This window comes from Mus musculus, chromosome 5, assembly GCF_000001635.26.
Source record: "Mus musculus strain C57BL/6J chromosome 5, GRCm38.p6 C57BL/6J".
Classification (NCBI taxonomy): domain Eukaryota; kingdom Metazoa; phylum Chordata; class Mammalia; order Rodentia; family Muridae; genus Mus; species Mus musculus.
In genome coordinates, this window is record NC_000071.6 from 73,491,827 (window position 1) to 73,512,692 (window position 20,866).

At 46.7% G+C, this 20,866-nt stretch overlaps 1 protein-coding gene across 18 annotated transcripts in view; it reads left to right on the plus strand.

Annotated features, from left to right (window-relative positions):
• Positions 1-20,866, plus strand: part of Dcun1d4 (DCN1, defective in cullin neddylation 1, domain containing 4 (S. cerevisiae)) — a 79,785-nt gene that overhangs the window by 10,817 nt on the left and 48,102 nt on the right. For 14 of the 18 annotated variants that reach the window (XR_376792.3, NR_153313.1, XR_003955569.1 and 11 more), the window contains 2 exons: positions 19,060-19,130; positions 19,301-19,340. Coding sequence is in view for 4 of the 18 variants with exons in the window: in XM_006503626.3 (XP_006503689.1) it covers positions 19,060-19,130; positions 19,301-19,340 (111 nt within the window). In the remaining 14 variants the exon portion in view is untranslated. Of the gene's footprint in view, positions 1-356; positions 1,251-10,805; positions 10,943-11,033; positions 18,939-19,059; positions 19,131-19,300; positions 19,341-20,866 lie in introns of those variants that run through there. The other 4 variants (XM_006503628.4, XM_006503630.4, XM_006503637.4 and 1 more) reach the window with 4 other exon arrangements.

Sequence of the window (20,866 nt, forward strand, 5' to 3'; positions counted from 1 at the left end):
AGTGGATGGCGGATAGGACTGCTGTGCAGTTTGGGGGCTGGGACAGGGGTCGGGGAGGGTGTGCGGAGTGAGTTAGGAGGAAGAGTAGGTGGGGAGAAGCGGGGACTGGGAGGGCTGTCATCTTCGGGTACGGTGCTCTTGGGGCGGGGTGGGGAGCGTTGGACTGTCCATTGGGGGAGGCGCCTCCTCCCTGGAGAGGCCCGGTTCCAGCCTAGGAGGGGACCACCATTGAGCCTCGGGGTGCACTGAGGAGAGGGGGCGGGGCCGGGTACCCGGGAGGTGTCCCGAGGCTGGCAGTAGCCTCCGCGTTCGGCGAGCAACGGGGAGCGAGGTCAGCGCGGGCTGGGGTTACAGGACCGGGAGGCCGCTGTCTGCGAGCTGACTCGACCCGCAGGGGTCCTGGAAGCGGGGTGGAGGAATTGGCGTAAGAGGTTGTCGGGGTCCCCGGCGGTCCGTAGGTTTGGCAGTGTGTGACGCAGTTCTCTAATTTCTGGCCATCAGGTGTAGAGGCTGATGCGTCAAGACCTGTTACCTTGTACGGAGGGCCGCTTTGGAGGCATAGCAACGCGCGTGCGAGAAGCTACCTCCGCCCGAAGCACCGGGAGGGTGCTTTAGGGGTTTCCTTTAGGGTCTGGCTCCCCGAGCCGGTGTAAAGGGAAAGGCAGTCTCGTGGAATTCTGGGTCTTGTAGTCCCAGCCGCCCTGGGCCGCGGTTGGATTGGGTGCACGTGGGTAACTGTGGAAACGAGTCCCAGAATTCAGCGCGCCCCTTGGACCCTCCTTGCTTGACTAACTCGTGCTTTATGCCGCGGAGACTCAATGCATTCTCTCCCGGGAGATGCCTGGGTTCCTTGGGACAGTGTCCACCGCAGAGGGAAAGCCCAGGCCAAGCCCTGGCCTTTCTCCAAGATAATTTACCCCTGCATCTGCCTTGGGGAGCGAAAGCTTAGTCTCAAATCATCCTGCACACGTTCGTTTTAAAGCAACGTTTACCATGGAACATTTAGAGCGTGTTCATTGTATGGACGTCTAGAGTGAAGTATATAGCCTTACATAAGTATGGAAACTAAGTAGAGATTCGTAATATCCCTTGTGAAGAAAATACAGATAACTGCACTGGGTATTTCTTGGGCTACTTGGTTTGTCCAAGAGTTAGGGGATTTTTCTTTTGGAAGCGAATCAAGAATGGCAGCTTAGTGGAATTTGGGGTTGAAGTAGTCTCATGCCAGAACCTGCAATGAAATCCTAAAGGTGAGCAAAGGGGAACTGTGATGTCTTAACTTTTATGTAAGTGAAGCGAATGAGGCTGTAAAGTCCTTCCCTTTGGACTATTACAGGTCTTCCTAGTTTGTGGGCATCCTTTGCCAGTTCTCCTTGGTGATCACCCTAAATCAAATGTAGGGACTATAAGATTATTTTTGTGTGGTGTAATGGATACTATGAAACATCCATAATCGCAATGGTTATTGGAGGGGTGTTTTAATAACCCAGCGGTAAACATATTGAGGGCGAGTTTTAATATTTGGAAACGACTTGACACAGTTAAGACAGTACTAAACTTGTCTATGTGTTTGATAATGTTTTTTTAAATTTATTTTTACTATTTTAAGTATATATATATATATATATATATATGTGTGTGTGTGTGTGTGTGTGTGTGTGTATGTGTACATGCATATAGATGCAATGGAGAGCAGATGTGTGTGTGTGTGTGTGTGTATGTGTACATGCATATAGATGCAATGGAGAGCAGATGAAGGGTCCCCTAGAACTGGTGCTTGTGAGCTACTCAACTGAGAGCTAGGAATGGAACTCAGATCCTCTGCAAGAGCAATAAGCACTCCTAATTCTCCAGACCTTACAGGATGGCTTTTGAAATAAGGTCTGAGAAACTTGTGAGAATATGTTTTAGGGAAACAATTTATATCTATCCTGTTTTGACTTACACCTGCAGTAAAATCTCTAAGAACTGTCTTGTATAGAGTATGGACATTTTCCAACAAAGTATTTAATCCAGGATTTGCTGTTGCCGAGTGATTGTGGTGGGGTGGGGTGGGGGGGAGCATGTGCTCTTTAGATCTTCAAGATCTAAAGAAAACATCAGTCTGCATTTCTTCTCCTTTCATTTGTTCTCATCACATCCCGAAGAACAAGTGCCCTTCCTCACACAGTCCTCCAGCTAGTCCATAAGCCCCAAAGCCCTAGGCACTGTCAGCCTGTACTACTCGTCTTTCGACCTTTGCATTTTGGCCCTTGGCTAGGTCTTATATTTTCTTGTGGATTTAGCTATGCATTTAAATAGTTCAGAAAGTTTTATTGAAGATTTTTGACTCTGTATTGGAAGGATTTGGTAGGGGTAGTTGTATAAAGGTCCTCTCAGTATCAACTTATAGAATGAATCTGTCTCTATATGTATGTATATATGTATAGATACATATAAATCTTACATATGTATGTGTATATATGTGTATACACACATACATACATACATACATGGGACTTATACATACACACATATATACATAAGCTGTAGTCTAGCTAATACAACAATGGCTGTCTTATGTATGGAAGGTCCAAGAATCCAGTAATTGTTCAGGCTAGATGCTTCAGCTGGTATGTACTGGAATCCTGAAGAAGTAGGCTCTAATGCCAGTGAAGGAATGGACTTGGTATTGAGGCAAGAGCAAGCAGGCAAAGAACAAAAGCTTCCTTCTTCCATGTCCTTATATTAGGATTCCAGCAGAAGGCTTGGCCTAAATTAGAGGTGTGTCTTCCCACCTCAAAGGTCCAGAATAGAAGTGGATCTTCCCACTTAAAATTAAGCAAAAATCACTCCCCAGTGTGCCACTCAGTTTGGGGGTTTTAGTTAATTCCAGATGTAGTCAAGTTGACAACCGTATAGTCATCACAGTCTTGTCTGTAACTGCCAAAGACGAAAGCTCTCTCCTCTTCTTATTGGGGATTTGTATACAGTGACTTTTTTTTATTCTCCACATTGGCTTAGAGAAGGCCCCTACTTAATGCTTGATGGTATCCCTCCTCCCCGTAACTTCCTTCCTTCTTCCTGTTTTGATGTTTGCATTGCTCTCATCTTAATTATCATCATGGTCATCCTTATAAGTGTAGCTATTAATTAATAGCTAGTAATTCTGCTGACATAGGAGCAAAGTGCAGTCTGTCGGTTGAGGACCTGGTACTTAATAGCCTGGTGACTTTGGTAAGTGTTTATTCCCAGGGACATTTAGACTTGAGGTTGTACCAGGGTACTTCCATGTGTTGGAAATAGGCTGTGTATATGGCCCTAGCTTTGTAGTTAGTCAAGGCAATAGAAAACCCAAGCTAGTTAGTTGATTTAGTTCCTTTGGTTAATGAAGCTGCAGTAATTTTAATCACCTTGGTTGGAACCTTACATACTTCCCATCTTTTTCTGTTTGGAAGTGGAAGGGAGAGTCTGTGTATGCAATACTTATCTTGTTGCTGTGATCAAGTAGCTGACCACAGCAACTTAAAGAAGAAAGGGTTTATTCTGGCTTACAGTTCGAGGATACACTCTGGCAGAGCAGAGAGGATACGCTTTGAGAGTGAGGTGCAGGATTGGGAGGCAGCTGGTTTCACTGTGTCAGTAGGAAGGAAAGAAGCTACTGGCGGCTGGTTACATTGTATCAGTAGGAAGGAAAGAAGCTACTGGAGGCTGGTTACATTGTATCAGTAGGAAGGAGAAATGCTACTGGAGGCTGGTTACATTGTATCAGTAGGAAGGAGAAATGCTACTGGTGGCTGGTTACATTGTGTCAGTAGGAAGGAGAAATGCTACTGGAGGCTGGTTACATTGTGTCAGTAGGAAGGAGAAATGCTACTGGAGGCTGGTTACATTGTGTCAGTAGGAAGGAGAAATGCTACTGGTGGCTGGTTACATTGTGTCAGTAGGAAGGAGAGAGGCTACTGACCCTCTCCCACTTTCTATTTTATAGTTCAGCCAGTGGGAAGGTGCTGCCCACACTTATGGCAGGTGTCCCGTGTGGTCGTCGTCCCCCCCCCCCCCCCCCCGCTGTTAAATCCCCCTGAAAAGTGCTCTCACAGACCCACAGTGTGTCTTTTTCAAGATTGCAAATTCAGGCAAATTGACAAGATAAATGACCACAGGCTGCATCTCTTCCTGTCCCTACAGCTGCCCCCTCTTCCCAACTCATCATTACTATCTTGGGTCTGAGGCAGTGTTTTGTGATAACCAGTGATCCTGTGTGAGGCCTAGCTTGTGCTCCACTGGTCTCTCAGTAGTTGAATCATCTTTGCTTTCAGTATTCCTTCCCTATTTAAAAACCTTGAGGGCTTCCAGGCCTCCTGGTGATATAGGACAGCTTCTGTCATTGAGGCCTGGCTTCTGTCCTTGGAAGGCTCCCTTCTCCCTACCTGTCCTCAGAGCATAAGACAATATCATACTCCCCAAGACCTATCACCAGTGACCTCCAGAGGTTCCATAGTTTTTGCAACCTCCAAGTAACAGTACTAGCTGGGCAGCAAGCATTCAAGATGTCAACCTTTTGGGAACATTTCCTATTCCAGCCATAACATAGCATTATGTAAACATTATGTTTGATATGTTTGATATGGAGAGATTAAATACTACAAGGTATGAGCAAGGTACGCACAAGGGACTAGGAAAAGTCTGTTTGGGACAGAAAGTTAGAGATGGTTGATACTATTTTAATTTTTCTCTTTCTGACTATGGCCATATCCTGGTCCTAAGGTTTTATTTCTTCAGTTAACAATACAGTGAGATAGGAGCTGGTGAGAGGGCCTGGTGGTTAAGAGCACTAGCTGCTCTGGCAGAGAACCTGGGTTTGGTTCCCAGCACCCACACAATGGCGAACCACAGTCTGTAATTCCAGTTTCAGGAGTCTGATACCCTCTCTGGCCTCTGAGGGCATCAATCACACACATGCGCAGACATCCATGCAGGTAAAAATACCAAATGCACATAAACCCAGACAACAGGCCAGTGAGAATGTTGGTACGTTTTCACTTACTATGTTAAACAATGTGTAAGTTAAATCTAACACGGACAGAGGAAAATATGCTGGTTGGGAGCCTGAATTGGTGTTGATTGCTTCCTACAGCTTATTCTTACTGTGAAATTCAGGTCAAAAGTACCTCTTGAGAATTATTATTTTAAGACCATACTTTAGAGAGTGTATCTTAGGAAGAAAAAACACTGAAATGCATTTTAAATAGAATTTCATGCTTTAGTGTCACATGACAGTTTTAGAGCCAGAAACACTCCCTCCCTCCCTTTTTTTTTTCCCTTCTGGAGTTTCAGTGGTCCTGGAGGAAGTGCCTGCTTGTTGAAGTTTGAGTTGCCTTTCTTTTAATTAGAAAATGTTAAACAAGTTATTGTCACCTAGGAAGGCAGGCTGTTGTTTTTGAAACTCCTGAATGTATGGAATAAAATCACCAAATGATAGGAAAAAGACCCCTTCCTCCAGGTAGCATCATCCCTCTGTGTGGGATGGGTTTTGTTCTGTTTTCTGTTTTTGGTAGTCCTTCAGAAATTTCCTTTCCTGATGAGAGTTTAGCAAACCTTTGTCTACTGCTGCCTGTATCAGTAGGGCTTGCCGAGTGTCATCCCAACTGTGCTATCTGGCCTAGGGGATCTCTTCCTTAGCTCAGAAGCACTCCTCCCACCTCCCATCTCTCCTGAAGGTGGAAGCCAGCTAAGGGAAGAAGGCTGTAGCCTGAGGAGAATCACTGTGGTGGGGGCAGCAGCTCTGTTGGTTTTGGAGTTGGAGTTGGTCCAGTCCTGGTTCTGTCTGTGGGGAATCTCGCCATGTGCCTATGGGGAATTTTTTTCTGTTGTGTGGTCGACAGGCCTGGCTTTCTCATCTTCCTAGTGAGTCTAGTGCTATATTTAAAAGAAAAATCAAAACAAAACCAACATGCCACAGTTGGTTTCCAGTGCTGGCAACTAAGAACTCAGACCTAGCCCCTCACTGTCCGTTTACCTGGCAGAGGCTGTTGTGGAGAAGAGCTGCCTTTTTCCTTTTCAGTGTAGCTGTCTGTAGGCTCCACTCAGAGGTGACCAAAAGCCTGACTGAAGGATTCCTGTAATGTCCCTTGTAGGTGGCAGGAGCCAGCCAGCATTGCAGGTACTCCATGCTGGCATCCCTTCTAGGCTCCTCCTAACAGTTACCTGGCAACAGCCAGGTAGGCCTGGCTTGCTATAAAAGAGGCTGTTTGGCCTCGATCTCTCTGCCTCTTCTCTCTTCTCTCTCTGACTCTCTTCCCTCCCTGACTGACCCTTTCTTGCCCCCCTCCCCCACCTCCAAGGGTTCCTGGCCAACCTCTCTCTCCTCTCCCTACCTCTCTGTCTCTGTCTATGCCTCTACTCCCTTCTCAACTCCCCTTCCCATGCCCTTAATAAACTCTATTCTGCACTATACCCATCCTATAGCTGGTTCTTAAGGGGGAAGGGATGTCTCAGTATGGGCCCACAGAGGCCCCCCTCCCACCTCATCATACTGTGCTCTACAAAACATACGGTGGTCTTTTTGTAAAGCACACCACTCAGTCACAGGTAGGCCAGTCAGCTAGCTCTCTGCTGGAGTTGTGTACTCACGTCTCCACAGATAGATAGCCTCTTTTGTCTCTTAAGAAATGCAGTCCAGAGGTGGGATGCTCAGAAGCTAGCCCCTAGCCCCTTGTAGGTTTTTCTTGGGTAGAGCATTTTGTTTAGCCAGAAATAATGTCTGATAGTTCTAAAGCCTTCCAGGCCAACTTTACTGAGGTTATAATTTACATGTTAAAAAATTATAGCCACTTAAATGAATAGACTGGTAAACAAATACCCTGGCAGAGCAACTGCTAAACCAAGATACAACGCATACCCATCATTCTTTAGAGCCTCTCTGTGCCCCGCCCACGAGGCAGCGCTTCCTGAGGATCCCCTCCCCCACATACTTGGCTCTTAAGATGTGTTTATGGCCTTCTTCATGTTAATGGTTAGCTGCTTTTCTTTTCATGAAGATACTACAGCATCACACACTGACCTAAAGGAAACTGTCGATGCTGTGTGGACCCCGTATCTCTTGACTGGTGCTTTTGCCACAGAGAATGATGACGCTAAACGTTTTCTGGTGCAGTGTTTCTGTGGCCCAAAGACATGCCCACCCCAGCGTCTGCTCCATGGATGTGATGGGATGGTGTCTCCCCATGGCTCTGTGACAGTTTGAGAAGTAGGAATGTGCTTGGTCGGGAAAGACCCTTGAGTCAGAATGACTGGATTCACAACCACCCTATGCCATTTATTAGTTGTGAGATTTTCGATGAGTTCCTCAACTATCTTGTGCTCAGAGATTTCATGTTTAAAAGCTACCCTCTCAGGGGCACGGGGCTGCCAGTCACCAGGTGTGAATGGTGAGTACCTAGCATATGCAAGGCCGAGTTCTTCACTGGTCTGGAAATCTTCATTCTGCTGTAGGTGAGAGGCAGATGATAGATAGATAAGTTCCATAGTGATCAGTTCTGTAGAGACAAACAAAGCAGAGGAAGTGTGTGTGTGTGTGTGTGTGTGTGTGTGTGTGCATGCATGTGTGTGTGTGTGTATGTATGTGTGTGTGTGCATGCATGTGTGTGTGTGTGTGGAGGGCAGTTGGATGCTGGTGTGGTCAGGGAAGGCCTGATGGGAGAGACACCAGTGCACAGTCTCTGTGTGCAGGGCAGGCCTGATCTGAGGAACAGCAAGGAGATGGGGATGCAGGGAAGAGAGTTGAGGGGAGACACGGTCCCATGGAACCCGTGGTTGCTGTTGATTTGTAATAGTGGCTCCTTGGTAGGTGTGGCAGCATAGGAGCCATGGAGGGGACGGGCCATTCTGTTATTTGGGCACTCTCACTCACTCAGCTGTTGCCAGACACTGCTATAACAAGCAGGATCGTGGAGGAAAGAGGGGAGGGGCAGGTGAAGGATGAATGATGGCTGCTGCATTCATGAATGTTGGGGTGCTTGGAACCAGGGGAAGGCACACAGCTAGACTTCCTAGAAGAGTTGGTAGTTAACGTTGTTGGCCTAGCCTTTGGTGTTTCACTGGGAAAAGAAAGAACTGAGTTCAGGAGCAGGTTTGAGAGGCCAGGACATACCGACCAGGCAGACCTGTGACAGTTAGATGTGTGTGTGTGTGTGGTGGGAAGCGGAGGGCAGGAGGAGGTAAGGTACAGAGAGTAGCGACTTGTGGGATGTATGGGTAGAGAGGAAGCAGGAGGGGAGGGGGGATGGGTAGAAAGGGACGAGGGGAGGGGGAAAAGTCCCTTTATTACTATGGTCTTCACCCCTCCCCAAGGCAAGGAAGCTGGGATATAGGAAGGGGGACCTCAAGGCCACTGGGATTGGGGCTCTTTACACAGCGCCCTGGTGGTCCAGCTCCAGAGTCGAGTGCTTTCCACTGCAAGTGAATGGGCCTCAGTTGTACTCTGCTTTTCCCTTGCGTTGTCCTGGCCTGTGAGTGGCTAGGTCAGAGCCCACTGGGACCCCTCCTTTGCTTTGGTCTCTTCCTCTTGGGACAGAGTACCTGGTAAGGGTCTTGCAGCTTGCTCCTCTGCATACCTCCTAGCGAGGAGATTTGAGGTGACAACAGGAATTTAACCCTGCTGGAGAATTGCGGCCCAGAAAAGTACTCTGTACTTTCTTATTTGCTGCCGAAGCAGTTTAAGTTATCGAACATATGGAAATACTCTTACAAGTTTGAAAATACAGGTGATAACTAACACCATTGCAGAAAAGCCAGAGAAAGGGACTTGGCTTAGAGCCACTCAGTAGTGAAGTTAATCCCACCCCTAGTTTTACATCTTAGAGCATGGTTAAGTATTTATTTTAACGTCTCTTTTTACAGATGCCATTCCCCAGACTATCCCAAAGATTCCTAGTTCTGATCAATTAAATAGGCGATGTTATGAGTGAGTCCAGGGTATATATTGTAGTAATGGCCTTAAAGATACATCTCTTTGCTATCCCTTCTTCCGTGTCTTTCTGTGTAGCTGTTCCAGGTCCAGGCCAAGTAGAGCTGGTGTGGGGTGTGGGGTATGTATGGGGTGTGGGTGTGGGGTGTGGGCAGCACTCTGTCAGTGTGCTCTGTGCACCTGATCACTGCTGCCCCAGGAGCTTGTGGAGAGGGTTCTGTCATCCTGGCTCTAGACGGGGCACTGAGGCACCATGAGTTAGATTGCTGACATATGAGGTGACTCAGCTGGGGCACAGCAGAGTTAGGACTCTGGACTAGAGCGTACTAGGCCTGACAGTCTCTGCTCTAAACCTGGGCCCTGCAACATTATCTAGATTGAATGGAATTTTGTCTCTGAGTGACCCCGTGAAGCTCCTTTCTCAGTGGTAGGCAAGGTGCGAAGAAGGAATCTGGAGTCCTTTGTACCTTGTCACATTGGGAACAGAGCCAGCCCCTGCGTCCTGGAGTGACCAGATCCTTTGAGATGGCAATGGCAGGCACAGAACAGGGCTCTGGATGGCATGCCTCTTCTTGGGTTTCTTCTACCAGCTTCTTCCCTGGGTTCTGTGAGAGCGAGGGGCAGCTGCCCGCACCCAGGTGCTTCTCTACATGTAATGTTGCATCTTGTGCTCCATGCAAATGCATTACACAGTGACCTGTTTATCAGTGTCCCTTCTGTAGCTTCCCTCTGCTCTTTGTCCCAGTAGCAAATACTCATTGGCCAGGCAGAAGAAGTTAACACTTTCCTCCCTGCTGCCTGCCTCCCCTTTGCTTGGTATGCCTGCCCTGCCTTGACCCTGGTTCTCACACTGCAGTGTACTGGATTAGTCTTGTTGGCGCCCAGGGTGTTGGAGTGGCCGGTGATGGCTGAGATGAGGTGCTGTGTGTTAGAATCCATACTCCCATTTTCATAAACTGATTGGGTCATACCCTGGCTTCTGTGGGTATATAAGCCTCTTTTGTGTTGCTTAAGCAGGTAGCAAGCTGGGATTGGTTTGGCTGTGTTGGGAGAAGGCTTAAAAGATGCCACCCTCTGACCTAGGTGTTACCTCTCATGCCCTAGGCTGATCTCAGCATTTCATTCTTGCAGCATCCTTGGGAGGTAGGTACCATTAGCCATTTAGTAGAGATGCCTACTTCTGGCAGAGAAGGCCATGCTGTATGGAACTGACTGTAGATGGGATCTCCTACCTAGACTTAGAGTGTAAAAAGACATCACAGTGTTCTGACAATTTTGCCTTAAAAGTAAAAATGTTCGCTTACACAGATGAAAGACCTGTGCCATTTCATACAGCCAGTGACTATTTTGTCAAATTGTAAGTTGGGATTAGAGATTCCTTAAAACATTTTTGTTTTTAGTTTTCACAAAGTGTAGCTTTAATTTTATGGAAGATTGTGTCCCAAGTCATTTTTAAGTGAATTTATTTTACTGTAGTTAAAAAAAAATTACATACTGTACTTTTCAAATCTCGCATACTGAGAATCTCTGAGCTCAAATTCCAGTCTGTAATGACTTGTGATCTGTGATCTGACCCACCTTTTGTTCAGTCTACTAGCAGTGTTTTGTTTTTTGTTTTTTGTTTTGTTTTTTTGTTTTTTTTGGTGCGGGGCTTGGGATCCTCCTGCCTCAGCCTCCTGAGGTCTGGAAAGTAGCAGCATTTTAAACATGTTCAAGTCTCACCCTCAGCCACGTACACTGCTCTGTGAGTACGTGGTGCATGCACGTGCGCATGCACACACACACACACACCACTACCTGCCCTCCCCTCACGACTTCTTGAACACTTTGCTCCTCCCCTTACCCCCCCACCCCCCAGCCCAGCCTACCTTGAGCTCTGGCTTCCGCACGCACTGTCTTCCTGAAGGTCTAGTGAGCGACCTCCACGTGGCTGAGGCTGTTGGCTGTTTTTGGAGCTTGCAACTCTCTTGCATATCCACACCTGCCATGTCCCAGGTTTGTGCCCTTGGAAGTTTGGGGTTGGGTGAGAAGTCCCTGCCCTGAAGCTCGGACTCTGGGGGTGGGGGTGGGGTGGGGACAGAGATGGGAGTGTGGATAATACACACAGTACTCTGCTTATGAAAGTGCTGTCCTGGGCCTTTCTGTGTTCTCAAATGTTCAGAAGAAGCAGATCTGTAGAGACAGGAGGAAGAGTCACGGTGGCCTCTAGGTGAAGGGGGAGGGGACAAGTGAGGACTGGCAGCGAATGTGATAAAAATGGCCCGGAATTTGATTGTGGTGATGGCTAGATAGCTCCCTGAACACACTGAAGCCACTGCATTGTATACTTCAAGCGGTGAATGATGTGGAATGTGAAACGTGTATCAGCAAAGCTGTTGAGAATACCAGCAGGGGGAAGGCCTGGGAGGTACTGAGTCTCTGGAGGGTGGGGAAGCCAGACTGATGAGGGCCTGTGCCAATAGATACTTGGTGAAGACTGCTGTTGAACCTTGTGCACTCCAGGCATCAAGGCAGAGGGCAGAGTAAATTCCAAGGCTCCCGACATCGCTTGAGCACTCAAGGAATGGAATGAGCCCCGAGGACATGGGACAGTCGGATGGGGCCTTGCATGGGCTTGTGTTTCTAGAGGGAAGGAAGCCAGGCAGTCTTAACAGTGGCTATCACTCTAGCACACTCCTGCCCTCACCATGGGTTTTCTCTTTCCATAACACTTAGGAAAATGGAGGTCCCAGAGTCACAGCCCTGCACTGTTTGGTCCCTGCGATAAAGTGCTTTTTGATAACCTTTCATTTTGTCTTGGATTTCTGGCAGTAGCATGACTATTATCTTGCCCTTACCATTGAGCGCCTCCCTACTGCCCCTGCAGGTTATTTCATGCTTTTTATCGTCACAGAGAAGGCATTTATTGTGAGCACAGTGGCACCTCGACTAGGTAGTTTGAAATCTGCAGGCAGTTGTTGTCAAGTGTGCTGAGCCTTCTGTCCTGTGCAACAGGAGAACTGATCCCTTTACACCAGACTCAGCCGCCCCCCTTCACTCCTCCTGCAGACCCTTGCTAGGCACTGCTGACTAATATTCTGTTCCTTTTAGGACAGGATCTTCCTCTATAGTGCAGGCTGGCTGGAGCTCACACTGTAGGGTAGGCTGGCTTTGGATTCCCACCATTCCTCCTACCCCTGCCTCCTAAGTGCCTGACCTGTACTTTGAGAAGAACTTGCTAGCTTTTACATTGATTATGCATATTCTCATGGAAATGACATACGTCTAAGGTAACTGACATGCCAGTCATCCTGATTTGTTCACCACACATTATATCTGTGTTTTGTGGTGTCACAGTGTACCTCCAAAACATGTACAGTTACCACGTTTCAACTAAAACCAAGTGAAAATATGCAGTGTTTGTCTTCTCTGCCTTATTTCTCTTTCATTGGCCTCCATTTCCCTCTGTCGCTGCAGGCGACAGATTCTATCCTGTAACTGCTGTCTAGTGTTCCACTGTGTGCATGTACTGTGGCTTTTGCATTTGTCTGTTGGTGTGTGCTGAGGCTGACTGCATGCCTTAGTGAGCTGTGTCCCAGTAGATATGCCGAGCCTCCCGTGCCCTTCTCAAGTCCCTCTCTGTGCACACCCAGCAGGGAGGTGTCACATTGTGAGGGCTCCTTCTAGTTTTTGAGAGTCCCACACTGTTTGTTAATGGCTAATTATTGGTGGCTGATTAATTAAAGTATTAATATAACTAAGTCCTAATTTGTGTCCACCAGCCACATCGCCTGCAAGAGTTCTCACACCAGTGCATCAGGTTCTAGCTGTCTTGTTGCTAATTCTAGTATAACCTGCGTGAGGCGATGCCTCGTTATTCATTCATGTGTCACTCATTTATCTAATCTTTTAAGAACTCTCTTAAGCCAATGTCCACACAGGTCACTTGTTCATTTCTAAATGGAACTTTTTTCTTGCTTGTTTCTTTTTTGCTGTTGACATGTTTAAGACCGTTCATGACTTAATAAACTCCCAACCAGTAAAGAGACTCTCAGGTATTCTCTTCTGTTTTGTGGGCTGTGTCTGTCTGTCTGTCTGTCTGCCTGTCTCTCTCTCCCTTGTTTCCTTTGCTGTACAGAATACCATTTGTCAAATTTTGCTTTTGCAGCTTATTTTTTGGGGAGTCCTATCCAAAACATAATCTTTCTCCAGACCTGTGCCCTGAAGCACTTCCTGTGTTTTCACAGTGGTTGTGTAGTTTTGGGTTTGTGTTTAAGTCTTTGACCTATTTTGAATCGATTTTTAATTCATTCTATTTCTATCTATATCTATATCTATCTATCTATCTATCTATCTATCTATCTATCTATCTATCAACAGTCTGTCTGTCTGTCTGTATGTCTATTTTGTGTTTGTTTTTGAGGCATGGTCTCACTCTATAGCCCTAGAATCCTGGGACTCAGGTTGGACTCCAACTCACAGAGATTCACCTGCCCAGTCTCCTGAGTGCTGGGATTGGATCCGTAGGCGTTGACTTTTCTTTTAAGTGTGTGTGTGTGTGGGGGGGGGGTGGTGGTGGTGAAGGAAGAGAGAGAGGGAGGAGAGATTGATTTTTCTTGTTTTGTCTGATGTTCCGAAATTCATTTAGTGATGAGACTTTATGTAATGTATGTTCTTGTTGCACTTATTGACAGTCTGGTTGTAGATAGACTGATTCTTAGATTCCTTAGTCTGTGTCATTGCTCTGTGTGTCTTGTTTTTAATTCCAGTATCATGCTGGATTTGTTTGGTTTTTTTGAATTTTGATTTTTTTTTTGTAGTATTATTACTGTTGCTTTGTAGTGGTTTTTGTTTGTTTGTTTGTTTGTTTGTTTGTTTTTTAAGACAGGGTTTCTCTGTGTAGCCCTGGCTGCCTTGAAACCTACTCTTTAGACCAGGCTGGCCTTGAACTCAGAGATCTACCTGCCTCTGCCTCCAAGTGCTGATGATATTAAAGGCCCATGCCACCATCTCCAGGCTTTGTAGTATGTTTTTAAAGCCAGGTATTAGAGCCTCAAGATTCTTTTCTTTTTACTCAGGAGATTTTTTTCATTGTTAGCATGCGGCAGCTGCAGCAGCTGGCCTGCCCTCTTATTACAGTTGATGTGTAGGGGTCTGGCAGAGTGCTGAGGGCAATACCAGAGTGTATGAAACCAGTGAGATACAGGGCTCTGGGCCCAGTGACAAGTGCATGGCTGTCTCTTGCCTTGAGTACTCTCCCCTTCTACTGTGGCTGAGGTGGGAGCCAATTTCAGTGGGTTTCCCTGATTGTGCTTTCTTCTCTTTCTGAGAAGTAGAAATGCTTTCTTAGTTAGTGGGACATAGTGGTACACTTCTTCAGTCACAGCACTTGAGAGGCAGAGGCAGGAGGATCTCTGTGAGTTCAAGGCAGAAGTCTGATTTACATAGTCAGCACCAGGCCAGCCAGGATTATTTAGAAACCCTGTCTAAAACAAATAGGCCCTTTTATCGTGTTAGTTATATGCATCAGTTTAGACACAGGCACCTAGGCTTTTCCTTTCCCTTCGGTTTACCTGTAGTCCTGCACAGTCCACTGTTGTAGTACAGTTTACCTGTAGTCCTGCACAGTCCACTGTTGTAGTACAGTTTACCTGTAGTCCTGCACAGTCCACTGTTGTAGTACAGTTTACCTGTAGTCCTGCACAGTCCACTGTTGCAGCTGTTGCACATTCCCACCAGGTGTTGGCTGACAGTGACCCAGGGGCCAAAAACTACCCGCCACCTAGTTTTTACAAATGAATTTTTTTTTCTTTTTTTGGCAAACACCCTCACTCCTTGTTTATGTGTTAGCTCTTTGCATTCGGGCTGTAGTGGCCAAGCACTTGTGGACACAGAGTCTGCCCCCTAGAGTTTCTCTGCCTCTGCACCATGCTTCATGTTGATAACTGAGGAGGAAGTGCTTGACAGGGCCAGCATCTTCCTTCTCAGATTGGTTCCAAGCCTTCCCTTCCTCTCTCCTCCTATGTTTTCCCCAGGGGTAGGAAATGGCTGTGGGGGATGGGTGGGCATAAAAGGGTGGGGTGTGTGAAAACTGCAGGGCAGTCAGAATAGGAATTTGATTGCCTTTAATTTGTAGTTTTCTGAAGACAGAAGCCATTGCTTCATAATGTTGGCACTTTCCCCTTCCAGAAATAACCATCTCTACGATGACATCTGTCACCAGACTTGATTGTTTCTGCATTCCTGTCTCACATTTTGAAGTTTATTCCTGTATGTCTTATTGCTTTTTGATGCTATTATAATTGAGATCTCTCGATTATATTTTATAATTGGCATTATGGTAGGAAGGAAGGGTTTTGCTTAGTGTGCATTTAAATTGCTTCTGACTCTTTTTTTTTTTTTTTAAAGATTTATTTATTTATTTATTATATGTAAGTACTGTAGCTGACTTCAGACACCAGAAGAGGGCATCAGATCGCATTACGGGTGGTTGTGAGCCACCATGTGGTTGCTGGGATTTGAACTTTGGACCTTCGGAAGAGCAGTCGGGTGCTCTTACCCACTGAGCCATCTCACCAGCCCCTGCTTCTGACTCTTACGGGTATATAAACTATTAGAACTTAAATTGTTGTTATTTGACGTTCGTGTCTGAATTTACTACCCCAGAGCGTCTGATTCCTAGTTCTCCTGTGTCACGTTGTAGAGTAGAGTTCTATATCTATGGTGGTTAGTAGAGTGGTCTGTGTCCTCCCTTCCCTTTCATCTTGCACAGATCACGGCAAATAGTAATTAAACCAAAAAACATTTTCATACCCAGTCAGCATTTATTGGTGGTTTTGAAAACACCCAGAAGATAATGTTGGTGAGCTCTTTATTAGACAGACTGTGTTTTGCAGAGCTGATGGTTGCCTTAATGCAGACTGTAGAGGGGTGCCTGTCACCTGCAGAGTCGGACCCCCTCTGCTCGCTGTGGAAAGCTGCGGATCATGGAGGACGCTTGACTTAGCCTCGTGTTTATCCTTTGGAATTGAAAGATGAGCAGGTTTTTATGAATCAGTTAGTGCTTTCCTGACTGTGTTCTCTGTAAAGCGTTTGATCTTTACCCTGACATCTCTGCCTTAAGGATGTGAAATCTATTTTAGATTTCAAGGTCTATTCCTTGCTCTGAGCACAGAACAGGTGAACCATAAATCCAATCTCTGTTAACCTTTGTGAAGTTATCTTTTATTGCTATTTTCTCCCTTTTTTTCCTTCTAAATTCATGTCTTCTTACACTGGGACGAAAGGGCCATTCATGTTAGTGGTTTCATCTGCTTTTCCCTTTTCAGTCGCTGCCTTTTGAGTGCAGTGACAGCCTGTGGCTGTGGTAGGAATGGGTATGGAAGTGGATAATTGACATAGTATGTTGACTTGTGAAATGAACCCTCTTATTGCCTTTAGTGAAGTGCAGCTCCATATAGAGAGCTCAACTGTAAGCACTCTTGTCTGTTCCAGTGCATGGAGATTCGCTGGCGCCATCGTTGTGTATATACACACACTTTGGGTAGAGCAGCGCTCTCCTAGGTTGTAGAGACATCTCAGGCCGCTCACCTCAGTCACAGTGGAGCTCTGACTTTCGGGTCTTTGATACAGGGCTGGTGTTAGATGGATGCTTTCTCTGATTACTTGGTGGGGAGTTGATAGTTTTTATTGAGTCCTTACTGTATTCTAGGTGTTATGGTTGGGGCCCGACATATGTAGGCATTGTGGTCGGCAGCCAGTTACACAGTTTCATCTTTACCACACTATACAGGAAGGACACCATTTCATTTTATAGATGAAATTGAAAGCTGGGTTGAATTAACTAAACCAGAGGGTTGGAGTTGAACCAACTTCTAGGCCCACAGGCCAGAATGCAAAACCCAGTGGTACTTTTGGTATGTGCCCTGTGGACTAAGCTGTAGTGGGAAGACAGGTGTGGAGGGGATGGGGAGGGGTTTGTGGGCTGGTGTGAAAGACGCTCAGAGGCCAGGGCAGGCTGCAGTAGCTCATGAAAGTCTGCGAATTCAGTGTAAGGAGAGTTGCTTTCTTATCTTGTGTGTCTTCCATCTTTACTATGGAAGAGGAAGGTTTAACAACCTCAGTTTGTTTTGACACTTACCCAAGGTCTGTCATGGCCTGAACCACAGGCTTGAGAAGTGACATATGGTGGCCGCAGGGATGCATGTTAGATGTTCCTAAACCTTTGACACATCCTTTCTGGCTTCTCTTCTGTTGTCCTCTGTGGCAAGACAGGCCATCGTCTCAGCTTTAGTTTAGGGTGGATCTGTGGAGCAAAGTGATAGTGGAATGTGTTCACCCATTTTCCTGTTCCTAAACAAATAAATACTAAGATGGTTTTTGTGTTCCTTAGCAGCTGCAGAAGGGTATGGACGCTGTGTATTTCAGTTCCTCACAGCCTCTGCTGGTCTGTGTAAGCACCATTGTTTCTGGCTTGGAGAACCCCGTCCACTTTTCTCAAGTATAAACATGAGGCGTTATGGACACTGCACACGCAGGCACATATGCACCTGGGTGCTTGTGCTAAGTGGGTCATTTGGATAGATCCTGTGCTGTGTACCTTAAGCCTGGCTGGATTATTCAGATGCAAACAATTATCAGGGGGCTTAGCTTTTGTTTCTGTTTTTCTTTGTGTGTGTGTGTGTGTGTGTGTGTGTGTGTGTGTGTGTGTGTGTGTGAGTGTCTTTCTAAGACTGGGTCTTGAGCATACCCTTACCTGCTCCGTGCTGCAGCATACCTGGACGGGAGTCCATCTTTAGGGCCCATGTAGAGGTGAGGCCCTGCTCTGGCTGTCACTCAGCCCACACTGGTTCTGGAAGACAGTGAGAGTGACTTGAGAGCAGTGCATGTGCACACAGGTGTCATCTGTTCCTGTGCCCCCTTGTGAATGTCAGGATATCTCGTTGCTTGGCTCCCATCCTGGCAGGGCTGCTCAGGGATGGATTCCTAGTGCAAGTGAGCCTTTTTGCCAGAGAATCCAGCCCAGCAGATAGCTCACCGGGTGGCACTGACCGCTGGCTGTGTTCTCCATGTCTGGTGCACGTCCCAAGTGATAACTCAGTGAAGTGACTTACTTCTTTCTCCCTAGAATGGTGTGATTCTAGAATAGAGAGTCTCTTTTCTAGGCCACTTTCAGTCTAACATTTGTGATAGGAAAGCAACAGAATTAATGCAAATCCTGGTATTTATAAAAATACTTAATGCTTTTCCAGATATGAAATTATCAATAACCATTTAGCGCCTCTGTATAGCCTGCATATATGTATGTGGACATACTTTGTAAAAACGTGTCTGCATGTGTGTGGTGCTAGGGATTGACCTCGGGCCTCACTCACTCTGAGTTAGGACTCTACCACTGAGCTGCATTCTCAGCTGTGGAAACCTTTGTGGCGGGAGATTGCAAAGCCTGGCCTTGTACTGTAGTCGTGCTATGCAAGATTCTAGGACTGAGCAGCCGGTAGGGTCTCTCGTGCCCGACTTAGCACGCAGTCCTGAGGTGCTTAGAGGTGGGGGATATGGGGATGGGTGCTCCTCTGTGCCGGGCTGCTTCTTTATCTGCTTGCTTCAGGAGAGGTGGAGGGTGGTAGATTCCTGTGATAGAACCATATAACCTGAAGAAATACATTGTTAGCTTATAAAGTGCTGGACACTGGGACACCATTCTGTCATTTTTCTGCCCTGGAGCGTGCTTATTATACCAAGATTCTGGGAAAGGATGGGAAAGCAAGCCTGTTTCCTCTGAGATCTGAGCCATCTTCTATTTGCGTGATCGTTTGAGTTCCTAACATTATTTATATCCTCCTAAGGAATGCAGGTTGGCTGCTGGCAGGGTTTCCCGGCCACTGCGGTGTTTTCTTTTTACTGTAGAGCTGACATGAACTCGCATGGCTTTTAGCATTTGGTTGGAGACTTGACTGTACTGTTGGAGCGTATTCCTGGGGCTGGTTCAGTAGTTACGTGTCGCTGTTTCCTTGTAAGTGTCCTGCTAGTCGAGCTACTAGGACAACTATACGTGTTTACTTTTGAGCTTTTGTAGTTTCCTGCTGAATGAGAACTAGCTAACCCTGATTTCTTTTCTCCCTTCTCTTTTACAGACTTTCAGCTGAACTCTCATCTCTCAACACTGGCAAGCATTCATAAGATCTACCATACCCTTAACAAGCTGGTAAGTCAGTCTTTAAAGATACAGTCTCCAGCCGGGAAGCAGTCCTTCTGTGCAGGCCTGTTTGATAAAAGACTTACACTGTGGTTATCACGCGCTTATGACAATACTGAGTTTTCGTGCTTACCGTAGGATGTGCGATTTCTTGGTGTTAACGATCATATTTCTTACAGAATCTGACAGAAGACGTTGGCCAAGACGATCACCAAACAGGTAAATGCAAATAACACTACTGACATTTAAGTGACCGTGCTGAGATGTGATTGTGCAAGGGACGCGGTGGCCGCGGCCGCGGATGCTCTACCAGCCCCTCCCGCTCCCCCAGTGCCCTCAGTTAACAAGTTGCCACTCTTGAGGACTGGGGTAAGAAGGCTCCTCCTTCCCAGCAGGGGCTCTATTCCTGAGGTGCAGGATTATGATAGCTAGCTGTCTGATTTCTTCAAAGGGCCTGCAGATTTTTCCAGTAGCTTTCAAGGAGCAGTCCTTTTCCTTAAGTAAGCATCTCGGCTCTGGCTGAAAGGCCCTGGAAAGGTGTGTGTCACTTACAGGCCAGAGTGGTTTGAAACTTGGGAAGGTGTTTGTGTTTTTGTCCTGAGCAGTCCTGAGTGAATTGAAAGACGTAAGTGGAGTACCTGACTGCTCCTAGGTGTGGTAGTGAAGGTTTGTTGTAGCTATGAGGAAGAGCATACCCAGAAGCATCCAGAAGGGTCCAGACTGAACATGACCTGCTAACTGAACTGGGCCATGAGAGGAGAGGGGTTGGGGGAGAGAGCTCAAGAGGGGGGAACCAGAAGCACTGGCAAAGAGGGCAAGAGGCCAAAAGACAGATAGCAGCCAGAATGGCTGGGTTATATAGGGAAGCGCAGCAGAGGGAGGGGCAGCCTAGCCTAGTCCCTGGGTAAGGAAGTTTAGGGTAGGGTTGGGGTATACCAGTCAGGAGGACCCTGTAACCTGCTGGGAGAATCTGGTAGACTGTGTCAGCTTTTATAAGGCATCTCAGTTAGCCCTTTGTCCTAGGTTTGAGACCTAATGGGGTGGGAAAGTGGAGATCTTAAAGCTGTGCTTTGGCCCTGAGGTCCTCAGGGTTTAAGCAGCGCAGTGATTGCCTTAGTTCAGCCCCCAGCTGTAAATTCAGGGTGTGGTCTCGGTGTTTGCCCATCTGACCAGCACCTAGGTCATGATGCAGCCAACTAGGGGACCAGACTTGGAGAACCACTTCTCTAAGCCAGTTAGGTTACAAAACTTGTGTCAAAAATCTTTTAAATGTACTGTAAAATAGAAAATCACTACAGCTCCATGCTAGCTGATTCAGGCTGCTGTTACAACACCCTAGAGCAAGTATCTTATAAATAGTCCTGTCTGACTCTCAGTTCTGGAGGCTGGAGAGGCAGGTGACAGATTGCTGTCTGGTGAGGGGCCCTGGAGGAGTGGGGGCTCCCTGCAGGGTTCTTTTATAAAGGTTCATTCTCAGTCCTTGGGGTTTCAGCCCATTACCCAGTCAGCCCCACAGATTTCAGTTCTCCATTCCAACACTTTGGGGATTTGATGTCAGGGATGAGTTTTGAAGTGACACATTCAGGCCACAGCTTGGTGAAGACATTTGAGCAGTGCCAAAGTGAAGGGAGTGAAACTTGGTGGTCTTCGCTCTCCCAGTCTATCACTCTGCTCAGCACTACTCTCTATATTCTTTTTTTCTCCCAGATTAACTTTCACACATGTTGTGTCTTCTGACGCATCCA